At 36.2% G+C, this 26,925-nt stretch overlaps 1 protein-coding gene and 1 pseudogene across 7 annotated transcripts in view; one reads left to right on the plus strand and one right to left on the minus strand.

Annotated features, from left to right (window-relative positions):
• Positions 1-22,534, plus strand: part of GALC (galactosylceramidase) — a 61,381-nt gene extending 38,847 nt beyond the window's left edge. For 5 of the 7 annotated variants that reach the window (XM_030802712.1, XM_003260850.3, XM_030802713.1 and 2 more), the window contains 7 exons: positions 4,793-4,882; positions 5,610-5,696; positions 7,685-7,835; positions 9,827-10,007; positions 14,014-14,177; positions 15,582-15,658; positions 20,667-22,534. In XM_030802712.1, the coding sequence (XP_030658572.1) occupies positions 4,793-4,882; positions 5,610-5,696; positions 7,685-7,835; positions 9,827-10,007; positions 14,014-14,177; positions 15,582-15,658; positions 20,667-20,813 (897 nt within the window). In that variant the 3' untranslated portion in view covers positions 20,814-22,534. The remainder of the gene's footprint in view (positions 1-4,792; positions 4,883-5,609; positions 5,697-7,684; positions 7,836-9,826; positions 10,008-14,013; positions 14,178-15,581; positions 15,659-20,666) is intronic. The other 2 variants (XR_004027792.1, XR_004027793.1) reach the window with 2 other exon arrangements.
• Positions 232-4,624, minus strand: LOC101179624 (annotated as a pseudogene).
• Positions 22,535-26,925: the final 4,391 nt, after the last annotated feature.

Raw genomic sequence — 26,925 nt, forward strand, 5'->3', positions numbered from 1 at the left:
TTCTGAGGGAATGTCTTCCCTGTGGTTCCTCGTACTTAGTACAATGTCTGGAACGTAGCAGGGACCAAATACAGTGAACAAATGGGCAAACCAACCTTTAATTCCCAGGGATCTGCTACATATTGCCTTGACTGGTAGATCATTTCTCCAGAAGAAAGGAAGAAACCAAAAAACAAAAATAATCTTTTTAAACCTCACAGGATTTTCTTAGAAAAAAGTTTTAATTGCAATTCTCTTTGTAAAATATATTTAATAAAAAATCCAAAGCAAAAGCCCTATCATTTATTTACTTCAAAAGACAAATCATTTCAGTACTTCTTCCTTGAAATGCCTGCAATTTCTTCCTCTGGCCTCAGAGAAGGGCATCGGCTCCATGCTTTAGAATGTTAGGATAAAAATCCAGGAGGGAGAAATCTTGTTGTAATGGATAGCTGTTTTCATCTAACACAAAAAAGCTCTGAATCTTTAATACACAAGGTTCTGCGCTGACTGCCAACAAGGAGTGGAACAGGTCTGCCACGACCATCCCATAGGTGATCCCTGAGGAAGGAACTATCACTCCGTTGAGGCAGCCTGCAGAAATGTTGAGAAGAATCTTCTCTATCAGCTTTGATTCTACATGATGCAAACATCATGTCTTCCATCAACTACAGTCATTAAGGATGGCCTATAGTATATTTTCTTCATAGTAAATGGCAAGCAGCTAAAACATTGTTTGTAGATCCTGTTCTCAACTGTTTCTAGTTCCAATCCACATTTTGCGCAGCCAGTATATACGATGTTGGGAAGAGAAGAAAAAATACTCTTCGGAGAACTGTGAGCATTTAGAGCTATCTTCTGAGCTGCCGTAGTAGGAAATGACAGCTCTGAAATCTGGGCTTTAATTAGAACCACTCCTGAACATTTATCCTCTAGGTGGGTTGCTAAGTCTGATATCTTCCCAAAGGAGGGTGCACTTTTTTGAAATTTTGCTTTAAATGTAACTGCCCTTATATCATCATCAAACAAGCACTCACAGGATGACCAAGGCATTGTATGCAATTTTAGGTTTTCTAGTATGTAATTGCGCTGAACAAAAATATATTTGAATTCCCAAATATAACCTTTTTTCCTTTGAAGTTGAGGGTACCAGGCTGCTCCAGGACCCCATAATACAAGCACATAATGTTGATCTTGGGCCTGTTCCACTGTTAACATAACTTTTTTCTGCTTCTGTCCTCTATAACTGTATACTGCGTCTGTCAGTATAGTGAAATCAACAACTCTTAGTATTGTGTGGACTAATACGTCAGGCTGAAGGTGCTCCAGTTCTACAAAGTCTATACTGTTCACCCTCTGAGGCTGCCTCGGAGCAAGATCTCTGAGGTAGGAATGTTTTGAGGACACATGTGCCAGTAAGTCTTGAAGTACAACATCACTAACTACACTGGAATATTCTTCAGGATGAATAGATGAATAACTCCCAAGATTTAATAACTGACTGCTAAATGTTGATTGTAGTACTGTCTCGCCAACCCATTGGTCCTCATGAATAACAACATCTGCGAGTAAAATTATATCTCCAAGAAACACTGTAAATGGCCAAAATGCTGCAGTCCTCCACAGAAAAACCTTCTTAGTTTCTGATTGATCAATTACTGTAACTGTTGCTAAAGGCACTTTAAAGCCAGAATTTGGTCTGAATTTTATGTTTATTTCCTTCACATGGCATGGAGATAGCACCATGACTAAACAATTATACTTCTGGCTTTTAGAATCACAGTTTTTTATTAATGACTTTTTTAATACCCTTAAATTCAGACACATTCCTCTGATCCATTTCTACAGCAGAATCTCCTGCATTAGAAATCAACTTCATTTTCTTAGCTCCTTGAAGGACTCTAGATAGAGCTTCAGACTGGTCTACTTTATCTTCAGAGGTGCAGCTTCTTTTAGTAGCGCTTTTGTGGAAGGTATTTAGTTCTGAACACAGTATTCCTGAGCTACACAACTCAATACGTATCTCATTTGGTGGCGGTTCGTCTTCAGAACTGAAAAGTTCTTGAGATCCTGTATTTTCTTCAAGACCTTTATCAGAGTTTATGTGAATGTGGCTGTTTTCTGTTTTAGGACAAACAGGACTAAAATGTTCAAGGGAATATGCTTGGTTTTGTCCACTTTCGTATGCTTCTGTAAAATCATCAAGTTGAATCGAATTCTCTTCAGGTATTCTTATCTCCCTGTAACTTGCCTTTGGTTCAGTCTCCATGTTTACATTCCCTTTATTTATAGGACTCCTCCCTTTATCTTTCTTTTGAGCTAAAAAAGCAACCTGGCTGGAGGTAATTATACTGAGAAATTCGGTATCAGTTGATATTTTAAGGTCGGAGACCTTCCTAACTGCTGCTTCAGACCTTGGCTTATCTACTGTGTTCAAGGAAAATAATCCCAAACACCGGTTTTGTATTTCATGATATTCTGTTGGCACACACTCTCTTTGTACCACTTCAGGCCCTATATTAATTTGTTTAGTACTACAAACCAAATCCAACATAGCTGCACATTTATGGCCTAACTGAAACAAATTTGTGTTAAAGTTCTGACCACATATATCTGACTGATGTTTAGGCTGTTCATCTATAATTTTATTTTCACTGAGAAGCTTTTGATACTTTTCAGTTAAATGTGGAACTGTGGTTTTAAATCCACATATTTGCATATTAGAGCTAGTTACATCACTCAGTTTAGATGAGTGAATCTTCTGGGATTCTATATTCTGTGTTTCAGAAACAGAATGTACAAAGTTATCTTTCACATGAACATGTCTATTCATACAGTTTGCTAAGAAATGACCACTGAGATCTGGAGAACCAATAGATTCTGGGACTTCATAGTTTTCAAGATTTTTGTGCTGTTTTTCATCCTTCAGATATGAAGAATGTTGACTGTATAAAAATGAATTTTTTTCCAGGGGTCAGCAATGGACATTAAAGAAGCTGTGTCTTGTGATACTGTCATTTTTAGTGGAGCAACAGGATACTAGGCTGGGTGGTTCTCAACAGGATATTAGGCTGGGCTGTGGTTTAGCTTATGCCTATAGTGAAGCTACTGGTCTCTTACTTTCTTTTCACCAAAACCTCCATTATTTTTTAGAACAACATGAGTCTTAAAGCTCTCTATGCTCTGTGTCAAATATCAATTCCTTTAAGAAAAGGTTTGAAGCTGTTTCATGCCTTGCCTCTCCCCCTAGGTAAATCTCTAATCTCTACTGATGTCACCTTTCTTATTGTTGAAATGTATGTTTTCTCTTAACCTGATTTTTTATTAGTCTGGCTAGAAGTTTTTCAACTGTATTGATCTTCTCGAAGAATCAGCTTTTGGTTTTATTATTTTCTTGTGGTTTTTAAATTTGTTTTTGTTTAATTGATTCTTCTTTGCTTGTTATTATTTTCTTTGCCTATTTTGATTTTTTCTTTATTTTTATTTTTACTTTTTAAAAAAATTTTATTTCCACAGTTTTTTGGGGAACAAGTGGTATTTGGTTACATAAGTTCTTCAGTGGTGATTTGTGAGATTTTGGTTCACCCATCCCCCGAGCAGTATACACTGAACCCAATTTGTAATCTTTTAAAATTTGCTCCTATTTTTCTAGTATCTCAAGACAGAAGCTGAACTCTCAAATCCTTTCTTGGTTTCTAATCTAGGTATTTAGAGCTGTAAATGTCCTCCTAAGTATTGCTTTATTGGCATACCACAAATTGTGATATGTTGTGTTTTCATTTTCATAAAGCTGAAAATTCTAATTTCTCTTTTTATTTTTCCTTTGATCTATTGATTATTTAGAAATTTGATAGTTTGTAAATATTTTTGACTTTTCCAGAAGGTTTTCAGTTATTCATTTCTGATTTAATTCTATTGTGGTTAAAAAAGTACTTTGTGTGACTTGAATCTTCCTGTATTTATGAGGACTTGCTTTATGGATCAGAGTATTGTGTAGTTTGGTCAGTGTTCCATGTGTGCTTGAGAAGAATGTGCATCCTGCTGTTGCTAGATGGAGGCATTTATAGGTGGCATGTTGTTTGGTAGTGTTGTTCAAATCTCTTATATCCTTGCTGATTGTCCATCTAGTTGTACTATCAATTACTAAGAGATGGGTATTAAAATCTCTGATTATGAAAGTAATTTTTTAATTGTCTGCAAAGCCTGAAATAGAACTGTGTACTGTAAGTATTCTGTGACTGTGGAATCTCTTAAAGTAGGGATTATGTCTCATACTTCTTTTGATCCCAGCCCATAGTTGTGACTATTTAGTAAACAGTGATGGCAATGTGAGAACTATGTTACACATATTTAGCTGACCTTAGTGTGTATTTGATATCTATATATACTATATATATACACACCCATACATATATATATATATTTTACTTCTTACATGAGAACGAAAGTTATATTTAGATGAGATGTCTTTTCAGTGGAAACATCCTTACTTTTGCTTTTTATTTGATGTATTTTAGTTGGAAAACAGTTATAACAAAAAATCTGTGTGCCATATATGTCTCTACAGTTTAGCTGTGAATTCAAAATTTGATCCAGTTGAAATGCCATTGACCTTTGCATTTGACTAGGAACATACAATACACATTCAGTAAAGATTATATTATAAAAAAGTCTTTAAAAATGTGAAATAAACTCATATTTGTTATCTAGTATATGTTAATTTCTGTTAATTTTGGGCATTAACTATTGAACTTTTTTTCCCCTAAGGTAGCTTATATATCATTTGGATAATGTATGTGATTTTTTTTTTCAGAGTCATAAACATTCTAAGTGCATACGGCCATTTCTTCCTTATTTCAATGTGTCACAACAATTTGCCACCTTTGTTCTTAAGGGATCTTTTGTAAGTAAATATGTTTAACTTTATTTTGGTTTTGATTTAAGAATTTATATATTCTATCATAGGCCAGTAGTTCTTAAGTGAAGCCTTATATTATGAACTTTTAACAGTTTGCATATGAATTGACAGAGGCCCTGGTGTCTTCTGTCTCCTGACTTGCTTTAATCTAACAGGATAGAAGCCAGTAGGAGGTAAAATGCTCTGTGACTTTGAGGAACACTTACAAAAGTCACTTGCAAGAAAGTTGTTCTTGGTGGTAGAAGCATTGTATGGTCCAGGGAACTTTCAAGCATTGATATTTACAGTATACTATGCCAAAAATGTTTTTTAAAAGTACCAGATACTTGCTATTTCTGTGAACTGTTACGTTTGAATTGAGAAACTGCAGTACCCTTTCTGCTTACTAATGGCATAAGAATTGTTTTTTAATACTAGAAAGTTATTTTAATTTAGAAGTTATTACACAGGTACAGTAATGAATGTTTTTTAAGCAAAGACACTGTAATTTTTTTATCATTTGCCAAAATTCTTTAGTGTTTAGAGAATAAAGTATTTGCTTGAACAATATTTTCCTATTTTTAAAAATATTATTATTTAATATTTGAGGTGGTTCTCCCGATAAATAGAGATAATATTGTCATTGGTACATTCTTGCTGGTACTGATTTTGGAAATCCTCAAAGAGGATGTGATTAATTATTCAGCCATGTTTTTTTGTCTTTTCTTTACAGAGTGAAATACCAGAGCTACAGGTATGGTATACCAAACTTGGAAAAACATCCGAAAGATTTCTTTTTAAGCAGCTGGATTCTCTGTGGGTAATTTTAAAGTAAATTCTTATATTTTGGGTATTCCAACAGTAAAACAGTAAAAGGGCACAGAAATGTCATTAATTAAGAATTTTTGTTTTTATAAGTTTGTGTGTTTATAGATGTGTTTAGCTCTTAGACATTTAGTTTGCCTTGGTGGATGGTGACGCCATCACCTGGCTTCCCAGGTTGGAAATTTAAGTCCCATTTGAGACTCTCTGTCTTTCCCATTCACCCTCTGTATCCCGCCAGTGGTCAAGTATAGACGATTGTATCCACACATTTCTCTTACTCACTCCTTATTCTCCATTACCACCATTACTTCTTGTTTCAGTTCTTTATTATCTCTCTCCTGGATTTCAGAAACTGCCTCTTGTTTTTTCAGTCTGACTTTCCAGGTCACCCATCACACTGCTACAGAGTGAAATGTCAAAAATGCAGATCTGATTTTTGTGACCACCGTGCTCAGAGTACCTCAGTGATTATTTTCTTAGAAGTTGACATTCCTTAGTGTGGCACATGGCCCTCATTATCCTCCCAGGAGGTAGAAAACTGGTCTTCTTCCTAGATGTGTGTCCTACTAAACTGGCCTCTCTTCACAGACTAAACTTAACATTTTTCAAAGCATAGCATGCCTGTTTATTTACCTCTGTGACTTTGCACATACTGTGTTCTTCAGCTAGAATGGCTTCTCTTCATCTTTGTCATCTTTTGAGACTCAATTCAAGTGTCTCTTCCTCTGAAGCTTCCTCACCAGTCTTAGCTCATATTCACCTAGGGCCATGTGCTTACCTAGTAAATGCTTTTCCTGAGCCACCTGGACACCTTGAAGACTGAGCCTTGCCTTAGCTTTATATCCCAGGTGCTTCCCACAGTGCTTCATCCATGGTGGTTTCTGGGGAAAGGTTTCAAGAACGAATTGGCCCAAACAAGCACATTATTTCACTTAATTGACACAAGTCTACCACTTTTTCTGGTTATTCTTAATGTTCTGATAACCAACTAGTCACTAACAGTGATAAAACACCTTATTATATATTAAGTTCTGAAAAAAAAGTTCCTACTTTTTGTGTAACAAATTGCTAGGAATGGCATAATAAAATTGATTTTCCCCATAAGAAAAATAATGTCATTTGGGGTTATTCTTCAACCTGAATATAACATCAGGTATTTCATAGATCTGATCATCAATTTACCATTAAAACAAGGATAGTAACTCCTTTAATTCAAAGTAGAAAAACACTGTTCAAATTTTGGGCATAGATTTAATGCTTTCAGTGATTATGCAAAGGATTCCAGTGTCTTCAGAGATCTACATTTAGCATAGAACAGCTTTGATACTGGGAGCGTTTCCCATTGGTCACACACTGGGCTTAGCACTTTAAAAGCATTATCTGGTTTAATCCTCACAACAGTCTATGAGGTATGTATTTTTTCCTCATTTTGTAGATGAGGAGATTGTGGCTTAAAGAGATTAAGTTGCCAAGATCGTAAGTGTGACATAAGCCTAACTTGCTAGTTGAAATATATATTGATCATAAAATGAGCAGGATTTTTCTCTCTTAATTGTAAAAGGATTTCTGTGATGAACAGCTGGGTCGACAGTGATATTTTATGGATTTTTCTACCTTAGTAAACTACTGAGAGAAAAAAGCAGGTATCTTAGTTGCATGTATTGAATATATCCAAGCTTTAAGGAGCTTACTGTGTAGTGGAAAAGAATAGGCTAATAGAAATAGATTTTGAGATTGTTTAGTCCTTCATTCCATGAAGTAAGGTTGCTTAAAATTATAAAGCATAATTTTATAAAGTTTTCTACAATACTTAGGAAAAAAAGATTCCAAGGGCCTTGATATTGGTGAGTTTTCCACAAATGTTTAGGAAGTTCTGACAAATGATTTGGACTTGTCTTTAAGCTAATTTTTTTAAAGCTATTTTGTCCACATGAGATGAGCTGTAGTACCTGGTCTTGAATACAGTGGTGTCTTCTTTTTCAGCTCCTCGACAGCGGTGGCAGTTTCACACTGAACCTGCATGAAGATGAGCTGTTCACACTCACCACTCTCACCAGTGGTCGCAAAGGCAGCTACCCGCTTCCTCCAAAATCCCAGCCCTTCCCAAGTACCTATAAGGATGATTTCAATGTTGGTGAGTATTTTTCACTAAAACTTAACTTGGTCTCTATATTTAACAGTAGTGTGTTGATTTCTACCTGTCAAACTGGGTGCATGATGGAGTGGCTATCAAAAGCACATTCATTAACTCCTACATCTCATATGTGGTAAAAGGAGGGCTAATTTTTTGTATTACTTTATGGTAAATCTAAATTTGAGGACCTGGTATTTTTCAGTTTCAGAAAAAAAATATAGAGTTCATTGTTAGAATGAAAGTTATAATTCTAATTTGTTTTTGGTGAAACTTAAACTTTGTAACTTTGTTACTGCCGCATTAGCCATTATTGACATCTTCCTTCTGTGTGGAGGTTAAGACACATTCATATCTGTCTTTCCGCAGTGCTAGTGAACTGAGTGCTTATGGGCAGTTATATTGTCCTTGGGTGATCCAACTCATTATATACCATCCCGTGCTTTTTTTTTATTGAGCTTTCTTGGTTTTCTAGGAAGATCTGTCCTAAAGTTGTTAGAAAAGTTTTTAGTTATAGGTGATTTAGGAAAACCACTTGGAAAAAAGTTAGAAGACATGGTCATTGTCGTTATATTCCTAGTGAGTAAGTAACAAAATTTGTTGACTGGTTGGTGGTGGTCTATAGGTTTATGGGTCTCACAGACAGGGTCAGGTGGCTTTGTAATCTGCTCCTAAAATCTGTAGCAGCAGGAGAGTAATAGGGAACTGGCATTGCTGGAGCATCACTTGAACCTCCTGTTTGCTGCAGAGCTGCTTGTTCCACCAAAGATGGACACTCCTATCATCCTTTCCCAGTCACTGCTACAGGATCTCACCTCCCTTTCCCAGGAAATGATCTAGTTGGCTGGAGTATAAGGCCTTTTGGACTGTGTAGTGGAGTCCTCTCAACTATAACACAGACAACAGTGATCCTCAAGGGGAGCTTGGTGGTTTGTTTTTCTGCAACTCTTTGAAATGGCCTCTTAGATAAACCCATTAATTTTGTGAAACACAGGGTCTTTAAAATCTGTTGCTCAGTTGGTTCTGTTAGCAAAGGTGACTTTTGCCTTCAGTAAGTGAGGAATCTGTGTGGGATATGGCCTAGATAATGAGATTGAAGAACTTCTGCCAGCACCAAGACCAATATTTTGTGACCCTGAAGACTAAGAGGCAATTCCAAACCTTCAAATATAAAATGTAATACTTTATGAGCTACAATATAAATTTAAAACTAAAGTTAAATACTATAAGCTAGGCTCTGGAGATACTTGTTAGGGTTCTAAATGTCTCAAATGAGGTAATGGATGCAAAAACACTTGGAAAAGGATGAGGTATAAGAGTTGTAAGATATATAAAATTTCTCCTCTACAGCATTCATTATTGTAAGACTATAATTTAATTTAGTACAACTAAAAAGAGATTGATAACTTAGGCCCAAAACTGGTTTTTGCTGCAGTTTAGAAGTAGAAGAAAATTTGTAAATTTTATGCTTGATATAGTAAACCTTTCTTATGCTCTTTTGGCAGATGATTGTGACCCATGATTTGGAACCTTGCTTGACAGATATTAGAAATAATAAAGCTATCCCTTATTGAGCCCTTGCCAGGTGCTGGCTTATGTACATGTTATCTTTTCTTTAATTCTCTTGTCCTCCTGTAAACCTAGAAATGAAGAAACTTTAGATGCAGGGCAGTTAAATAACTTGTCCAGGGCAACAGACTGAGCTCAAATTTGAATCTAGGTCTTACTTCAAAACTCATGACCTTTCCTCTACACCAGATGCCTGGATTAAATATTATGCAGCATCTATAGGTCGAACTCATCATCTTGATATTTAGTAATGATGATACAAAAATTAACATATCTTTATTAGACCTAGGCCCTAAACTGTGGTTTAGATTTTATTTATTTATTTAAAAACTTTCAGAAGTGTTTCAGACATACTGTAAAATATCAGCAAGGAGAGCTTCTGAAGGATTTGATACTAAACAGAGAATTTCTTATTTTCTGAACAGATTACCCATTTTTTAGTGAAGCTCCAAACTTTGCCGATCAAACTGGTGTATTTGAATATTTTACAAATATTGAAGACCCTGGTGAGCATCACTTCACGCTACGCCAAGTTCTCAACCAGAGACCCATTACGTGGGCTGCCGATGCATCCAACACAATCAGTATTGTAGGAGACTACAATTGGTAAGATTGATGTTCTCAATGTGGATCTGGCTGAAATACCCTTGTAATATTGTCAGGTACATTTTGAAGTGAAGAGTTTTCAATAGTCCTCCTTGTTCAAGAACCTAATAGATGTGTAATATGTAATATTAAGGGTTGTTGAATATTATGGTGATGACCACAAAGCTGCAAATTGTTTTGCTGCCCCAGTGTCCTTCCCTCATCTTTGCCCTATTTAATAGTGATTATTACAGGAACAATATGATTTCAGTATAAAAACTGAGGACTTTTGGACCCAATTATAATTTAACATTTGTTTATATATAGACGGATTTGTGAGGTATTTTTAAGTTTTTGTTTTGCTGGAGAGTTGATTTGTTGATCTGGTGTTGCCATCTAGTGGACCAATCTTAGAATTACACCGTCTTAGCCTTATTAAAAAATCTATTTACCAGGGGACAGTAGATGGCAATAGTAAAAAGCAAATCAGCTTTAGTTGCCTAGGGAATTTAACTTTTTGTTTAGTCATCTGGTAAAGAGACAAGTTATATTATTCACAGCAAATATAATGCCAAACTAAAACTTTCCCTTCCTCTTTAGTTTAGTTACAGAATTTCTATGTGCTGACTTATTCCACCTGTCTTATATGTTTCTTTTTCATTTTTTCCTATAACTAGTATGATTCCACTGTGGGAAAAAAAACACACAGACATTCCAGGTTTAGAGCTAGTACTAATAATACCAAGCCACCAAAAAGCCATATCCAAAGCTTGGAAACTGGAGAGGGAAGAGAAAAGAATTCTGAAAAGAGCCTTGAATTGCCTGTCTGTGGAGTGTGCAGAAAGTGTTTATCCCTCCTGAAGTGCCTTACTCCCAGTTAGAAATCCTGATTCTAGTCCTAAGCTCTGATGTAAGTCTCAAGAAACTTTCAGTTATCCAGAGCCCCTGGAACCCTTATAACAGTATGAAGAGTTATTGAGGTGCAGTGAAGAATTCTTTCCTAATTTAGGATGACATTTGTGGCTTGTGTTTTTACACAGCAGAATTTCTGCTTGTCCCATTGTCTCTGAGGTGGAAACTTTACTTAGATTTTCTGATTATGGCAGTGGAGTTCGTGGCATCCTCATTTGTGACTGATGGTCTTATTGTAAGTCCAGTGGCTGGGTTTAAGTGTCCGAGGCATGGGTCTCATTGTTTTGATCTCCAGTTTTGAAGTCACCATATAGGAAACTTTTTTTCTGTGACATCCCCTATACCCCATGCACTTGAATACTATAGAGGGCACTTTCTAAACTCAAACTCAATCTTATTTCTGGCTGGGACTCCAAAAAGATTGAGAAGCCCCTTAATTTTAGTATGGAAATGAGATACAGCACCATCCAAAGATTTACTCCCCCAAATCTTCATATATTTGAATCTCCATATAAATCTTCACAATTTAAATAGCACTACTCAATTTTTAGTAGGATCTGTTGCAGTGGGTAAGGAGGTGGAGACAAGGGATGCAGAAGGGTGTAGAAAGGAAGAGAGTGACACATTCTGAAAGGAAAGGAACCAGGTAGTCGCAATTTTGTGTGTCAAGAAAGGACTGCCTTCATCTTTCTGAACCCGTTTTCATCATGTTATTCCCCTGCTCAGGAAGATGCAGTGACTCTCTCCTGCTACCTGTGTTTTCCACTTCTAGGCTTGATTTCCAAGACCCTTTATAATTTGGTCTCATCTATTGTGTGTTATTTTCCAGTACTCCACCCTCTATTTGAGGCAGCCAGATCTGCTCAGAGATCCACACAAATCCCTTGTTCATTTCTGTTGTCTGGCTGCTGTGCCCACTTATTGTGGGAAAAGGAGGGAATAAAAATTGGGTAATCGTAGGCAATCTGATGGATTTCCCACACAACCACTTTATGGTGGAGATATCATCGTCCCCACCTTGCAGACTGAGAAACTGCATCTTTGGAGTAAGATTTACCCAAGATTTCACTTGTAAGTGGCAGAACCAGGGCTAGAAGCCGGGTCTGTGTGACTCAGTAGCCCATTCTCTTTGGAGGACATCTCACAGCCTCATTTTAATCGTCTTCTTCCTAAAGATAGGAAATGGGAAATTTGTTTAGTTTATCTGTAGTGCTATTTTAGTAAATCTCATCTCAATGTGTGCACACTACTGTAAGTACAGAGTTGTGTTTTGAGTAGAACTTCCTCTCTTATACCTAGATTTAGTAATTTACCAGCGCAGTAATTTGATTATACGGGATAGATTGTACTATAACTGGCTACTTCTATCTTGATAGTGAGCATTGGTTGGAATCCTTTAAAGATAATCACAAAATTACCTTTCCCTGCACACAGCTGAACTCTCTCTTTGATCAAATTTGCCTTATATATTGGCTAGTTTTTGTTCTTTCAGCACTACTGAGAGATTGTGGCTGTGGAAGAATAAACCACACTTTTATTCCATTTCATTCATTATCTATGAAATTGCCTGGCAAGTTCTGATGCAAGAATCACTTATTCTGGAATGTGGTATATAGAAAAGGAAAGTTTGATCTTCTCTCATTCCAACTCTAAATAGAATAATTTTATGGTGCTGATGGTATTTGTAGCACTTTCAAACTTCTGATGAACCAGAAAGGAGGTAAGGGATGTAAGTACCAGTGTTGATTGCCAGTGGTTTCATGCTGGTGATAATCTATGGAGAGAAAACTCCCTCTGATATCAGAGGGCATACAAGAGAGACTGGGCTTGAGTTACTTAGCATTTATCTTCCCGTAAAGTAGTCCAGCTCTGCTTAGATAATTAAGTGTGAATTGTCCTCCCTGTGTACCTGATGTAGGTACTTTTGTAATATTTTCCTTTATGTAGTAAAATTTCACTGTGCAAAATTCACTGATAAGACACAGAAATGTAAAAGCCACATAATTCTAGATCTCATTCCCCCCAGCCCATTTCCGGAATGGATTTCTTGGTGTTTCCAGTTTTATGTGAGATATATTGCTTGATTTATGACTTGGTTGTGTGCAGGCTTTCTTTTTTCTTCCCACTTGCAGTTAGATACTGAGTAGGAAGTGAAATATTTTCAGAGATCATGTTGGTTTGGGGTGGTTGTAGCATCCCAGAAGGAAAGTGTTGTACCTGGTAGCATTTGTAAGAGGAAACCTGGAGGAGAGCTCACTGTAACAGCTCTGGTAGTCCCTAGACAGCTGAATCTTTTCCCATCTTTGATAGACTGCTGTGGATCAGTGAGCCTAGAACCAGGATTTTATTGCTTCCTTATAGACAGATACTTCATATGGTAAAATGGTCCCCAAAGTGGCATTCCTGGACGAGCAGCATCAGCATCACCTGGGAACTTGTTAGACATGCAAATTCAAGGGGCTGCCCCAGATTTACTGAATCACGCTGTGGGGTAGGGCCAGTGAACTGAGTTTAAGAAGCCCTCCAGGTGACTTCAGTGCTGTTCAGGTGTGAGAAGCCCTCCTAGAGAGTCAACTGTATGGTCTTTGCAGAGAAATAATTTTAGATCTTTTCTTCTGGAGTTTTAAAGTTTTGTTAGATTTAGATGTAAAAATTGGCCCCAGAATAGCTTATGTTCTCCCAAAGGCTCCTAGCATTGCCTTCATTGCCTCTCTTTGTTGATGGAAATTTGAATAAACATTCTCCCTCAGAATTGTGTGGAACTTTTTACTTTTTAATGTGTTCATAGACAATAGTGGCTTTTTAAAATATTGTATTCTTAAGATGAGAAGTTGTTTTATTGTAGAAAAAAATATTTTCTCAGGAAACTTAAAAATCATAACTATTATTGTCCAGTAATCATTTAAAGAGGCAATGAAATGACTTCAGTCATGTAACATTTAAAACTGTTGTCAATAAAAATTCTTGAAGCCCATCTCTGCTACAGGCTCAGACTTAGCAAATCACATTCTCACCTCAATTAGAAGTTTGGAAGCATGTGCTGTGAAATGACATATCTGTACTATGTTACAAAGGGCATATTTTAAGAGTACTAATCAACCGTTTTATTTTGCAGGACCAATCTGACTATAAAGTGTGATGTTTACATAGAGACCCCTGACACAGGAGGTGTGTTCATTGCAGGAAGAGTAAACAAAGGTGGTATTTTGATTAGAAGTGCCAGAGGAATTTTCTTCTGGATTTTTGCAAATGGATCTTACAGGGTTACAGGTGATTTAGGTAAGTGACTTTTTTTTAATAGCATATGACTTATGGGCTGTGTTACTTTGAGCACCTACTTGTTATTTGTGGGAATGATAAAAAGAGTTCAACCCAAGGTGTTTGGACATCTAATTGGGAAGGGATGTAAGCAAATACCAAATAGTTTATAATTATAGAAAGTTATTTAATTCCTAGAGATGGGGGCAGCTCTGTGGAAGGGAAAATAATTGTACAAAGCTTTTAAGGGTATTGTAGAGTTTAACTGGGCTGTGAGGATAGGATTTGCATAGATAGTATCAAAACCATCTGAGGCAGTGGTGGTAGGGAAAGAATGCTCGGGAGGCACCATAAATAAAATCAAGAGTATAAGAATGTTGCTGCTGTACTTACAGAAATATAAGGAGGGGGATTGATCAGCTTAAAATGGAAAAATCTCATTTTTGAAATTAGTTAATACTTGAAAATAGCTTGACTTTTCTCAGTCATCTTTACAGCCCTTGTGTTAGATAGGATAATATTTTATCCAGAATAGGTGCTTCAAATATGTTCAGATTGAACTGTGTCCACTTCAGATTGGTTTTGGTACACACCACTCCTTTGAAACTAGACCTTACTGGTAGTGACTTTTCTTGATTCTCAGTCTCTTGACTTTCCTCTTACCTTAATTTAAAAATATCTCTTTTATAGTTTGCTGCTCTTTGCTTTGACTCCATAAATAAAATAAAACTTAAAGAGGAAGTAGGTAGGAAGGATATTAGAACAAGAGTTACATATTCATGGCATTACCAATCTGAAGTTACCTCAGTGATATTGAAATCGAAAACAGACAACCAGTGAGGTTAATTGACTTGCCTAATGACTCAAAGCTAGTTAGTGGCAGAAATGGAACTAGGAATTTAAATCTGTGTCTGCAGTCCCTATTGTCTGTTTTAAACTGCGTACTTGAAATTTTATCCTGGGGTTCTCATAGGCATTCGAATAACACTAATTCCAAAAGTTAGCTTATTATTTTCTCCAAGTTAATACTATTACCATGTGACCAGTTAGACTGGCCGGAAATTTTATATTCTCTCTCTCTTGTCTTCCATATTCAATCCAGGCATGTATAAATGTGTACTTGAACTACAGATGCTAACACCTCATGCTATTACTGGCTTTTAAGTTTATTTCACTGGTTCTGTTGTGAGCTCACATATAGTATATGGCTCATAGTATGATGTCAGTGTATGCTATTAAATGCATGGCTAAATGAAAAATGTTTTGGCTTAACTCAGTTGTAGATCTGGGAATGAAGGGACATAGCTGTCTGTTGAGGCTGACTTTACTACATACAGATGCCACTCATGAACCCCACTGAATTATATGATTCTGTGATTAAGATCTCAAAATTATATCTATTAGGATAATATTTTTGTGTTACAGCTGGATGGATTATATATGCTTTAGGACGTGTTGAAGTTACAGCAAAAAAATGGTATACACTCACGTTAACTATTAAGGTAAGTATTGCTGATTGGAGTCTGGAGGTAAAATGCTGTTTTGTTGTGCCTTTCTAGAATTTTCTGTTATAAAATAGAAGGGGGAAAGTGTGACATATAATGAAGAGAGACAAGGAATCTGCCTTGGTGCTGGGAAGCCACTCATCCCTAGGATAGTTACGTGTGTGAGGGTAAGCTATGTGAGAACCATCAGCAGTTGACTTTATCAGGTCACTATTTTTTTTTTTAATTTTGTTTTGTTTTTTAAACTGAGGCATAGTTGATAGAGTCAATAATTGAACTATTTTTTTCAAGTGTGCTTGAACCAAGACTGTACATGGAGCTTATAGATGTAAGCAAAGCCATATACATTTATTTTTGATGGTTAAGAATAATTTGGTTTTCAGTTATAAGCATAGTTTTTAGAAATTGGTTTCCATGAATATTTTTGTCACAGAAAATACCAGATTAATTTTAGTATAATAGAAGTATAAAAATGTTCCTCAGAATCACTGGGTGATCATGAGTTACTGCTCGACAGTGCTTCCAAGGGATGCTGTGCAGATAAATTTTATGTGTATAATGTGCTGGTCTCTCCCAAGATAGCTCTCTCACAGTTTTGTTTAGAGTGCAGTAGAAATTGAAAATCAGATCCCAATAACTTTGGAATTTGTTCTCTCCTCTTAACCACTAAAAATGACAGCACTATTTTTTTTTTTAGCATTAACAATATGTATATTGAAGATTTGGTTTGGATGTAGCATAGATCATTTAACTATACCACACTAGCCAAATTGTAGCCATTTTATAGCAATTATAATAATATTCACTATTATTGAATTTGAAGATCATTTCCAAACTCATAGATATGATTTGTATTTCCTTGATAATTAGGGAGCTTGCAAATCTAATGTTTACTGGCTATTTGTATTTTCTCTTCTCTGAAGTTTTCTGTTTACTTCTTTCTTCATTTTTCTATCATGTTGTCTTTTTTTGACAAATTTGTGTGAATTTAATATGTATTCTGGATAGTAACCCATTGTCTGTTACATATGTCACAACTATGCTCTTCCCTCATGTGTATTTTAATTTTGCTTATGGTATTTTTGATGATTATAAGTTTTAAATTTTGATACTGTCAAATATTTCACTTTTTATTCATTGCTTTTATGTTTCATGTTTTAAATAAGGCCTTCTTGTTTCTCAAGGTTAGGAATGTTTATCTCCCAAACTAAACAAAGTTTAGGACTTATTTTTATGTGTAAGTCTTTAATACATCAGAAATTTACTTGTGCATTGTAAGGGGAAGTATTGAATATAATTTTTTTTTAAATGGATAGCCATCATTTATCACAATAGACTATCCTTTTGCCCATAATTTAAAGGCTACCTTTTTGATGTAACAAATCAGCACATGTGCATATGCTTGTATCTGAACTTTTTTCTGTTCTCCATATTGTTGTTTGTCTATTATTACCCAAAATCACACTTTTAATTGGTGTTCACATTCTAAAAGCTTTGATGATACAGTTACTCCCTTGCTTCCTTCAGAGTTTTCTTACCTGACCACTTGATAGAAAACAGCACCCCATCTCACTCTCTAACTCCTTTCTGTTGCTTTATTTTTCTCCAAAGGTTTTATCCCAAGCTGACATCACACATATTCTGTTAATTTTTTTGTGTTTTCCTACTCCCTTCACTAGCACATAGCTCCTTTAGTGACAGGCTTTTCTCCATATTCCTCACTGCTGGCTCTGTAGCACCTAGAAAAGTGCCTGACAGCCAGGCAGAGCAAGAGTCCAAATAATACTTGGTAAATGAATGAATGGATATCTGGTGGGGCAACTTCCTCATTGTTTCTTTTTCAAAATTATCTTTGCTATTCCACTATATGTATTATTCGATTTGACTTTTAAAAAACAAACTTTCAATTACTTAAAAAACGGTGCTGGTATTACATTAAATTTATACATCAATTTAGGAAAAAAATGACTTTTTTTTTACAGTAATGTGTTTCCCCATGAGAGAACACAGGAACAAAAGCATGCTATATTTCACCATTTATTAAGATTTGCCACTATGTCCTTTAGTTTTATTTTTGCAAACTTTCGATTAGGTTTGTTTTAGTAATTTTATGAGTTTTTTTGAAATCATGAATGAGATTTTAAAAATTTCCTTAATTTTCTTCAGGTACTTTGCATACATGGTTAAAATATCAGTAGGACTTACTGAAAACAGCTGCCTCCTGCCTCACATCCTGTTCCTTCTTCTTGACCCCATTCTGTGTTCTGTACTTCTGATACAGCCACCCTTCACTATTTCAGCTGTTTCTTCTGGTGTGTCTTTAATATAATGTGATTCATTACTTTTAGAAATTGGCTCTTGTCTTGCTACTAGGATGGATAGGACTTTGCTGGCTTGCACCCACCTCACTCCCCTACTCCTGTTATTTTGTGTTTCATCAACTATGGGCATTCTGTTTCCTCTTGAATCTCAGCTTTTGCCACATACTCTAAGGGTCTTCTCCAACTATCTGCACTAAAGTAGTCTGTCAGGCACCCATTGTCACCTTGACCTGGCTTAATTTTTACATGCTACTTATCCTTTAGCTCTCATTTTGTGTGTGTGTGCATATCTGTCCATCTCCTTCTACTAGAATATAATCTCCATAAGAGCAGGGACCTTGTCTTTCTTGTTCATCTTAAATTCCCAGTGCATTAAACAGTATTTGATATATAAATCTTCTTTGCATAAATAAAAAAACAAAACATCATCTTCTATGTTGCCCATATTCCAAATTACAGCTAATGTGAGGATTTTGTTACTGACTATCAGCCACCTGTTGAATTCTTCTCAGCACTTGTCAGGTGACTTGTCCCAGCTCTGTTGCATGGTGGGTAGCACAATGGACTTTGAAGTCTACTATATTCTACTTGCAAGTATTTTATATTGCACAGCTTCAATTTTCCCATCCATGATATCATGAAGAACACTTTTCTTATGAAGATTCAATGAAAAAATAAATATATATATATATATAGTATCTGATATGTGGTAAGCACTTAATGAGTCAAGTTAATATTCTTAGGAGTAGGAGTGTTTGGAACCAGACAGACCAGCATTCATATTTCCTCACTAACACATACTGAGACTTCTAGCAAGTTTTTCCACCTCTTTGAGTATCCATTTCCTTATCTGTAAAATGGAGATAACTTCTGTGAGGTTGTTTTGAGGGTTAAATGTGTTTCATTCTTATATTCAACACATTTTTATTAAGCCCCTACTGTATGCACTTCACTAAGTCCTAGGGATACAGCAGTGAACGAAACAGACAAGATTCCTGCTGTCTTAGAGCATGTATTCCTCTAGGACAGGGGTTGGCAACTTTTTCTGTAAAGGGCCAGATAGTAAATATTTTAGACTTTGTGGGCCATGTGGTCTCTGCTGCTGCTACCCAGTTCGGCTATTGTAATGAGAAAAAAAGCCACAGACGATAGGTAGATGAATGGATGTGGCTGTGTTTCAGTAAGATTTTATTTATTAAAAAAAGGGTGGTTGGCATGTAGGTCATAGTTTGCTGAGCCCTATCCTGAGACAATAAACTTGTAAATAAGTTTATAAGTGATTATGAAGAAAAAATAGAGTCATGAGATTAAGTAGCTCTGTTACCCTGATTCTCTAACCAGGGAGGTGAGGAAAGACCTCACTGAGTGGGTCTTCCCAGCAGACCTGAATGCTGGGAAGAACAATTTGAGCAGACCAAGTGGCTGGTGCAAAAGGCAGGTGTAGCTGACATTGTATGAAGAGCAGCCTGGAGGCTGGGGTGGCTGAAGCCTGGGGAGTCAGGAGAGATGAGGTCCTGTTAGACAGGTTTTGTGCTTAATGTGATCTGTGATTTGAGTCCCTTGGCTCAGTGTTAATATTGAATGTTTGATGGCAGCAGATGTTCAGTAAGCACTTCCAGAGCTGAAGATAGCTGTGCAAGTCTGTAGTAATAGGAATGTGGCTCTGAATTTGGAGCTAGTTGACTGGGAGTAAAAACCTGTGACTTTGAGCTTTAATCTATTAAGCCTCAGTGTTTCCATGCATAAAATAAAAGAACTAAATTAAGGCCCATTACATTATACTTCCAAGACTTAAAAGCAGATTTATTCTGGTTCTTGGCCCACTGCTTTGAGTTTTGAGCTCTTTAGCTTTTGAGAGCAGCTAGTTTTATATGACTGGCTGTTGTTAGTATGCTGTGAATATGTGCTCATAAATGTACTATCATAAAGATAATAAGAGCTGAGATTTATTGTTTACCATGTGCCAGGCACTGAGCTAAGTAGAATGGCAACGTTCTGAGGAAGGTGTAATTTTTTCTTTCACTGTCAGTGACCAGTAAGTCACACCTTATAGATGCCACCCTTCTTCCACCCACTGCACGCTACTCCATCATCACTTTAACTGATGGTTGCTGTTTTTCCAACTTAAGGGTAGGAGCTTCATGTGGCTTTGAAGTGATATTCTATTCATGGCAACAAAACACAAAAACTAAGGTTAATTATTTTTCTTCTGGCTGGGCAGAGGCTCCTTAATGAAAACCTTAAAGAAGCAATGAGGTAGAAGCAGATGTTTTGACTCCAGCAGTCATGTCTGAAGAGCTGGTGGCTGTTAGCCACACCACTTGTACATGTGACTACTTATAAATAACATTTTTTAAATTTTAATCAGCTTTTTTCTAAAACTTTATAATAATGCATGAAAAGTTTTGCATTTTGTTGGTTTTAAATTTTGGTGGAGCACAGGAAATATTGAGATATTCTTTGTACGCTGGGAACAATTTAAGTAGGTAGATAAGAATTTCTTCCTAGAGTTTTTTTCTGTGTTTTAAAATTTGCTCAAACTTGTGGAATTGTGTTTTGCTGTGGTTAAGTCTTGAGTGAGTAGTACATTTGCTCCACTAAGTAGTGGGCCATACATATCAAGAAACAGACTTCAGAGGACCATTTTCATATGGTTTCAAGGAATGTATTTCTTTCTACTCTAGGGTCATTTCGCCTCTGGAATGCTGAATGACAAGTCTCTGTGGACAGACATCCCTGTGAATTTTCCAAAGAATGGCTGGGCTGCAATTGGAACTCACTCCTTTGAATTTGCACAGTTTGACAACTTTCTTGTGGAAGCCGCACGCTAATACTTACAGGGCATCATGGAATACTCTGGATTTTTTTCCCTTCTTTTTGGTTTTGGTTCAGAGCTAATTCTTGTTTCACTGGAACGGTATATGAACCTTTCGAGGCTAAAAATAATGAAGAGTAAAAGGGGAGAGAAATTTATTTTTAATTTATCCTGTGGAAGATTTCATTAGAATTAATTCCAAGGGGAAAACTGGTGAATCTTTAACATTACCTGGTGTGTTCCCTAACATTCAAACTGTGCATTGGCCATACCCTTAGGAGTGGTTTGAGTAGTACAGACCTCGAAGCCTTGCTGCTAACACTGAGGTAGCACTCTTCATCTTCTTTGCAAGCGGTCCTGTAGATGGCAGTAACTTGATCATCACTGAGATGTATTTATGCATGCTGACCATGTGTCCACGTGAGCCAGTGTCTTCATCACAAGATGATGCTGCCATAATAGAAAGCTGAAGAACACTGGAAGTAGCTTTTTGAAAACCACTTCAACCTGTTATGCTTTATGCTCTAAAAAGTATTTTTTTATTTTTCTTTTTAAGATGATACTTTTGAAATGCAGGATATGATGAGTGGGATGATTTAAAAAATGCCTCTTTAATAAACTACCTCTAACACTATTTCTGCAGTAATAGATATTAGCAGATTAATTGGGTTATTTGCATTATTTAATTTTTTTGATTCCAAGTTTTGGTCTTGTAACCACTATAACTCTCTGTGAACGTTTTTCCAGGTAGCTGGAAGAAGGAAGAAAACCTGATCTAGCCAATGCTGTTGTAGCCGTTTCTTCTGCCTCATCTCACTGTGCTGTGGTCTGTTCTCACATGTGGCACTGGTAACAGACTCACACAGCTGATGAATGCTTTTCTCTCCTTATGTGTGGAAGGAGGGGAGCACTTAGCCATTTGCTAACTCCCAGAATTGGATCGTCTCCTAAGATGTACTTACTTTTTAAAGCCCAAATATGTTTATATTTAAATATACATGAGCATGTTTATCATGTTGTATGATTTATACTAAGCATTAATGTGGCTCTAAGTAGCAAATCAGTTATTCATGTGGGTAAAGTAAATCTAGAATTATTTATAAGAATTACTCATTGAACTAATTCTACTATTTAGGAATTTGTAAGAGTCTAACATAGGCTTAGCTACAGTGAAGTTTTGCATTGCTTTTGAAGACAAGAAGATAAGTACTAGAATAAATAAGATTACAGAGAAAATTTTTCATTAAAACCAAGTGATTTCCAGCTGACTTATCTAATATTTTTTAAAGCTAACATTATAGAGGCGTAATTTATTTACAATAAAATGTTCCTACTTTAAATATACAATTCAGTGAGTTTTGATAAATGGATATACCCATGTAACCAACACTCCAGTCAAGCTTCAGAATATTTCCATCACCCCAGAAAGTTCTGTTACATACCTGCCCAGTCAGTTCCTTTCACTCCCAATTGTTGGCAGCCATTGATATGAATTCTATCACTATAGATTAGTTTTCTTTGTTCCAGAACATCATGAAAGTGGCATCATGTACTATGTATTCTTATGAATGGTTGGTTTCTTTCTGTCAGCATAATGATTTGAGATTTGTCTATGTTGTGTGATTCAGTGGTTTGTCCTTCTTATTTCTGAAGAGTTTTCCATTATATGAATATATCACAATTTGTTTCCTCCCCACCAGTTTCTGATACTACAATTAAAACTGTCTACATTTACAATCTTTGTGTCAAATATATGTTTATTTCTTCTGGATGAATACTGAGGAGTGAAATTCCTGGGTCTTATGTTAATTGTATATTTAACTTTATAAGAAACTACCAAACTGCTTTCCAAAATGATTGTATGGTTTTACACTTCCATCAACAAGGTTTAAAAGTTCCAGTTACTCTGCATTCTTGTCAGTGCTTCATGTTGTCATTCTTTTTAATTTTAACCCTTAATTGTGGGTGTATAGTATGTACATTTCTCTGATGACTAAAGCTATTGAGCAGATGTCATGGACTTAATGGACATTTATGTACTTTGTTTTATGTAATATCTATTCAAATCTTTTGCTCATCTAAAAAATTCTGTTGTCTTTTCCATTGAGTTTTAAGAGCTCTTTATGTCTTCCAGATACGTTTTTTTTTTTTTTAAAGTTTTGAAAATTATTTTCTCTATTTCTACAAAGAGCCTGATGGAATTTTCATTGTGATTGCATTTAAATTATAGATAAATCTGGAAATAACTGATATCTGACTAATATGGACCCTTCAAATCCATGAGCAGTTACACCTTTTTTAAAAATTTTATTTTACTTTAAGTTCTAGGATACATGTGCAGAAGGTGCAGGTTTGTTACATAGGTATACGTGTGCCATGGTGGTTTGCTGCACCTATTGACCCATCCTTTTAAGTTCCCTCCCCTCGCCCCCCAACCCCCAACAGGCCCTGGTATGTGTTGTTCCCCTCCCTGTGTCCATGTGTTCTCATTGTTCAACTCCCACTTATGAGTGAGAACATGCAGTGTTTGGTTTTCTCTTCCTGTGTTAGTTTGCTGAGGATGATGGCTTCCAGCTTCATCCATGTCCCTGCAAAGGAAATGATCTCATTCTTTTTTATGGCTGCATAGTATTCTATGGTGTATATGTATCATGTTTTCTTTATCTAGTCTATGGTTGATGGGTATTTGGGTTGGTTCCATAACTTTGCTATTGTAAATGGTGCTGCAATAAACTTATGTGTGCATATGTCTTTATAGCAGAATGATTTATATTCCTTTGGGTGTATACCCAGTAATGGGATTGCTGGGTCAAATGGTATTTCTGGTTCTAGATCCTTGAGGAATCACCACACTGTCTTCCACAATGGTTGAACTAATTTACATTCCCACCAACAGTGTAAAAGCACTTCTATTTCTCCACAGCCTCACCTGCATCTGTTCTTTCTTGACTTTTTAATAATTGCCATTCTGACCGGCATGAGATGGTATCTCATTGTGGTTTTGATCTGCATTTCTCTAATGATTAGTGATGTTGAGCTTTTTTTCCATGTGTGCTGGGTGCGTAAATGTCTTCTTTTGAGTAGTGTCTGTTCATATTCTTTGCCCACTTTTTGATGGAGTTGTTTTTTTCTTGTACATTTAAGTACTTTGTAAATTCTGGATATTAGACCTTTGTCAGATGGGTAGACTGCAAAAATGTTCTCTCATTCTGTAGGTTGCCTGTTCACTGTGATGATAGTTTCTTTTGCTGTGCAGAAGCTCTTTAGTTTAATTAGATCCTGTTTGTCAATTTTGGCTGTTTTGCAATTGCTTTTGGCATTTTCATCATGAAGTCTTTGCCCATGCGTATGTCCTCGGTGGTATTGCCTAGATTTTCTTCTAGGGTTTTTATGGTTTGGGTTTTACATTTAAGTCTTTAATTCATCTTGAGTTAATTTTTCTATAAGGTGTAAGGAAGGGGTCCAGTTTCAGTTTTCTGCATATGGCTAGCCAGTTTTCCCAGCACCATTTATTGAATAGGAGATCCTTTTCCCACTGCTCTTTTTTGTCAGGTTTGTCGAAGAGCAGATGATTGTAGATGTGTGGTGTTATTTCTGAAGTCTCTGTGCTGTTCCATTGGTCTATATGTCTGTTTTGGTACCAGTACCATGCTGTTTTGGTTACTGTAGCCTTGTAGTATACTTTGACATGATGCTTCCAGCTTTGTTCTTTTTGCTTAGGATTTTCTTGGCTATATGGGGTCTTCTTTGATTTCATATGAAATTTAAAGTAGTTTTTTCTAATTCTGTGAAAAATGTCAAGGGTAGTTTGATGGGAATAGCACTGAGTCTATAAATTACTTTGGGCAGTATGGCCATATTCATGATACTGATTCTTCCTATCCATGAGGATGGAATGTTTTTCCATTTGTTTGTGTCCTCTCTTATTTCCTTGAGCAGTGGTTTGTAGTTGTCCTTGAAGAGGTCCTTCCCATCCCTTGTTAGCTGTGTTCGTAGGTATTTTATTCCCTGTGTAGCAATTGTGAATGAGAGTTCATTCATGATTTGGCTCTCTGCTTGTCTATTGTTGGTGTAAAGGAATGCTTGTGATTTTTCCACATTTATTTTGTATCCTGAGACTTTGCTGAAGTTGCTTATCAGCTTAAGGAGTTTTTGGACTGAGATGATGGGGTTTTCTAAATTTAGAATCATGTTATCTGCAAACAGAGACAATTAGACTTCCTCTCTTCCTATCTGAATACCCTTTATTTCTTTCTCTTGCCTGATTGCCCTGGCCAGAACTTCTGATACTATGTTGAATGGGAGTGTTGAGAGAAGGTATCCTTGCCTTGGTGCCGGTTTTCAAAGGGAATGCTTCCAGCTTTTTCCCATTTAATACGATATTGGCTGTGGGTTTGTCATAAATAGCTGTTCTTATTTTGAGATATGTTCCATCGATACCTAGTTTATTGACAGTTTTTAACATAAAGGGATGTTGAATTTTATCAAAGTCTTTTTCTGCATCTATTGTCATGTGGTTTTTGTCTTTGGTTCTGTTTATGTGATGGATTATGTTTATTGATTTGCATAGGTTGAACCAGCCTCGCATCCCAGGGATGAAGCCAACTTGATTGTGGTGGATGAATTTTTAGATGTGCTGCTGGATTCGGTTTGCCAGTATTTTATCGAGGATTTTCATGTTGATGTTCATCAGGATTATTGGCCTGAAGTTTTCTTTTTTTGTTATGTCTCTTCCCAGTTTTTGGTATCAGGATGATGTGTTGTACAGTGAGTTAGGGAGGAGTCTCTCCTTTTCAATTGTTTGGAATAGTTTCAGAAGGAATGATACCAGCTCCTCTTTATACCTCTGGTAGAATTTGGCTGTGAATCCATCTTGTCCTGGGCTTTTTTTGTTGGTAGGCTATTAATTACTGCCTCAATTTCAGAACTTGTTATTGGTCTATTCAGGGATTTGACTTCCTCCTAGTTTAGTCTTGGGAGGGTATATGTGTCCAGAAATTGATCTGTTTCTTCTAGATTTTCTAGTTTATATTTGCATAGAAATGTTTATAGTATTCTGTGATGGTATTTTTTATTTCTGCGGGGTCAGTGGTGATACCCTTTTATCATTTTTTATTGTGTCTATTTGATTCTTCCCTCTTTTCTTCTTTATTAGGCTAGCTAGTGGTCTATCCATTTTGTTAATTTTTTCAAAAAAATAGCTCCTCGATTCATTGGTTTTTTTGTAGGGCTTTTCATGTCTCTATCTCCTTCAATTCTTCTCTGATGTTATTTCTTGTCTTCTGCTAATTTTTGGATTAGTTTGCTCTTGCTTCTCTAGCTCTTTTAATTGTGATGCTAGAGTGTCAATTTGAGATCTTTCTCACTTTCTGATGTGGGCATTTAGTGGTATACATTTCCCTCTTAACACTGCTTTAGCTGTGTCCCTGAGATTCTGGTATGTTCTCTTCGTTCTCATTGGTTTCAAAGAACTTCTTGATTTTTGCCTTAATTACATTATTTACGTAGGAGTCATTCAGGAGCAGGTTGTTCAATTTCCATGTAATTGTGTGGTTTTGAGTGAGTTTCATAATCCTGAGCTCTAATTTGATTGCACTGTGGTCTGAGAGACTATGACTTCAGTTCTTTGGCATTTGCTGACGAGCAGTGACACCTTTTCATATATTAAGTCTGTAATTTCTCTCAGTAGTTTCTGTAGTTTTCAGCATACAGATCTTGAAGATGTTTTTTATTAAATGTATCCTTAAATAGTTTGTTTTTGGTGCTATTGTAAATAGTGTTTATTATTTGTTACTCAGCATAGAAATACAGTTGGTTTTTGTATATTTGTATATTGAACTGTAGTCCTGCTGCCTTGCTAAATTCACTTTTTAGTTTAGCTTTTTTTGGGTAAATTCTTTATAATTTTATACATATATAATTATGTCATCTGTGAATATAGACAATTCTGCTTCTTCCTTTTCAATATTTCTGCTGTGTTTCTGATGCTTTTGTTGCCTTATTGCACTGACCAGGACTTCAAGTGCAATGTTGAGAAGTGGTAAGAGCAGATGTATCAGCCTTGTTCCTCATCTTAGGAAGAGTCTCTTTCACCATTAAGTGTGAAGTTAGTTCTAGAGTTTTCTTTT

This window comes from Nomascus leucogenys, chromosome 22a (genome assembly GCF_006542625.1).
Source record: "Nomascus leucogenys isolate Asia chromosome 22a, Asia_NLE_v1, whole genome shotgun sequence".
Classification (NCBI taxonomy): domain Eukaryota; kingdom Metazoa; phylum Chordata; class Mammalia; order Primates; family Hylobatidae; genus Nomascus; species Nomascus leucogenys.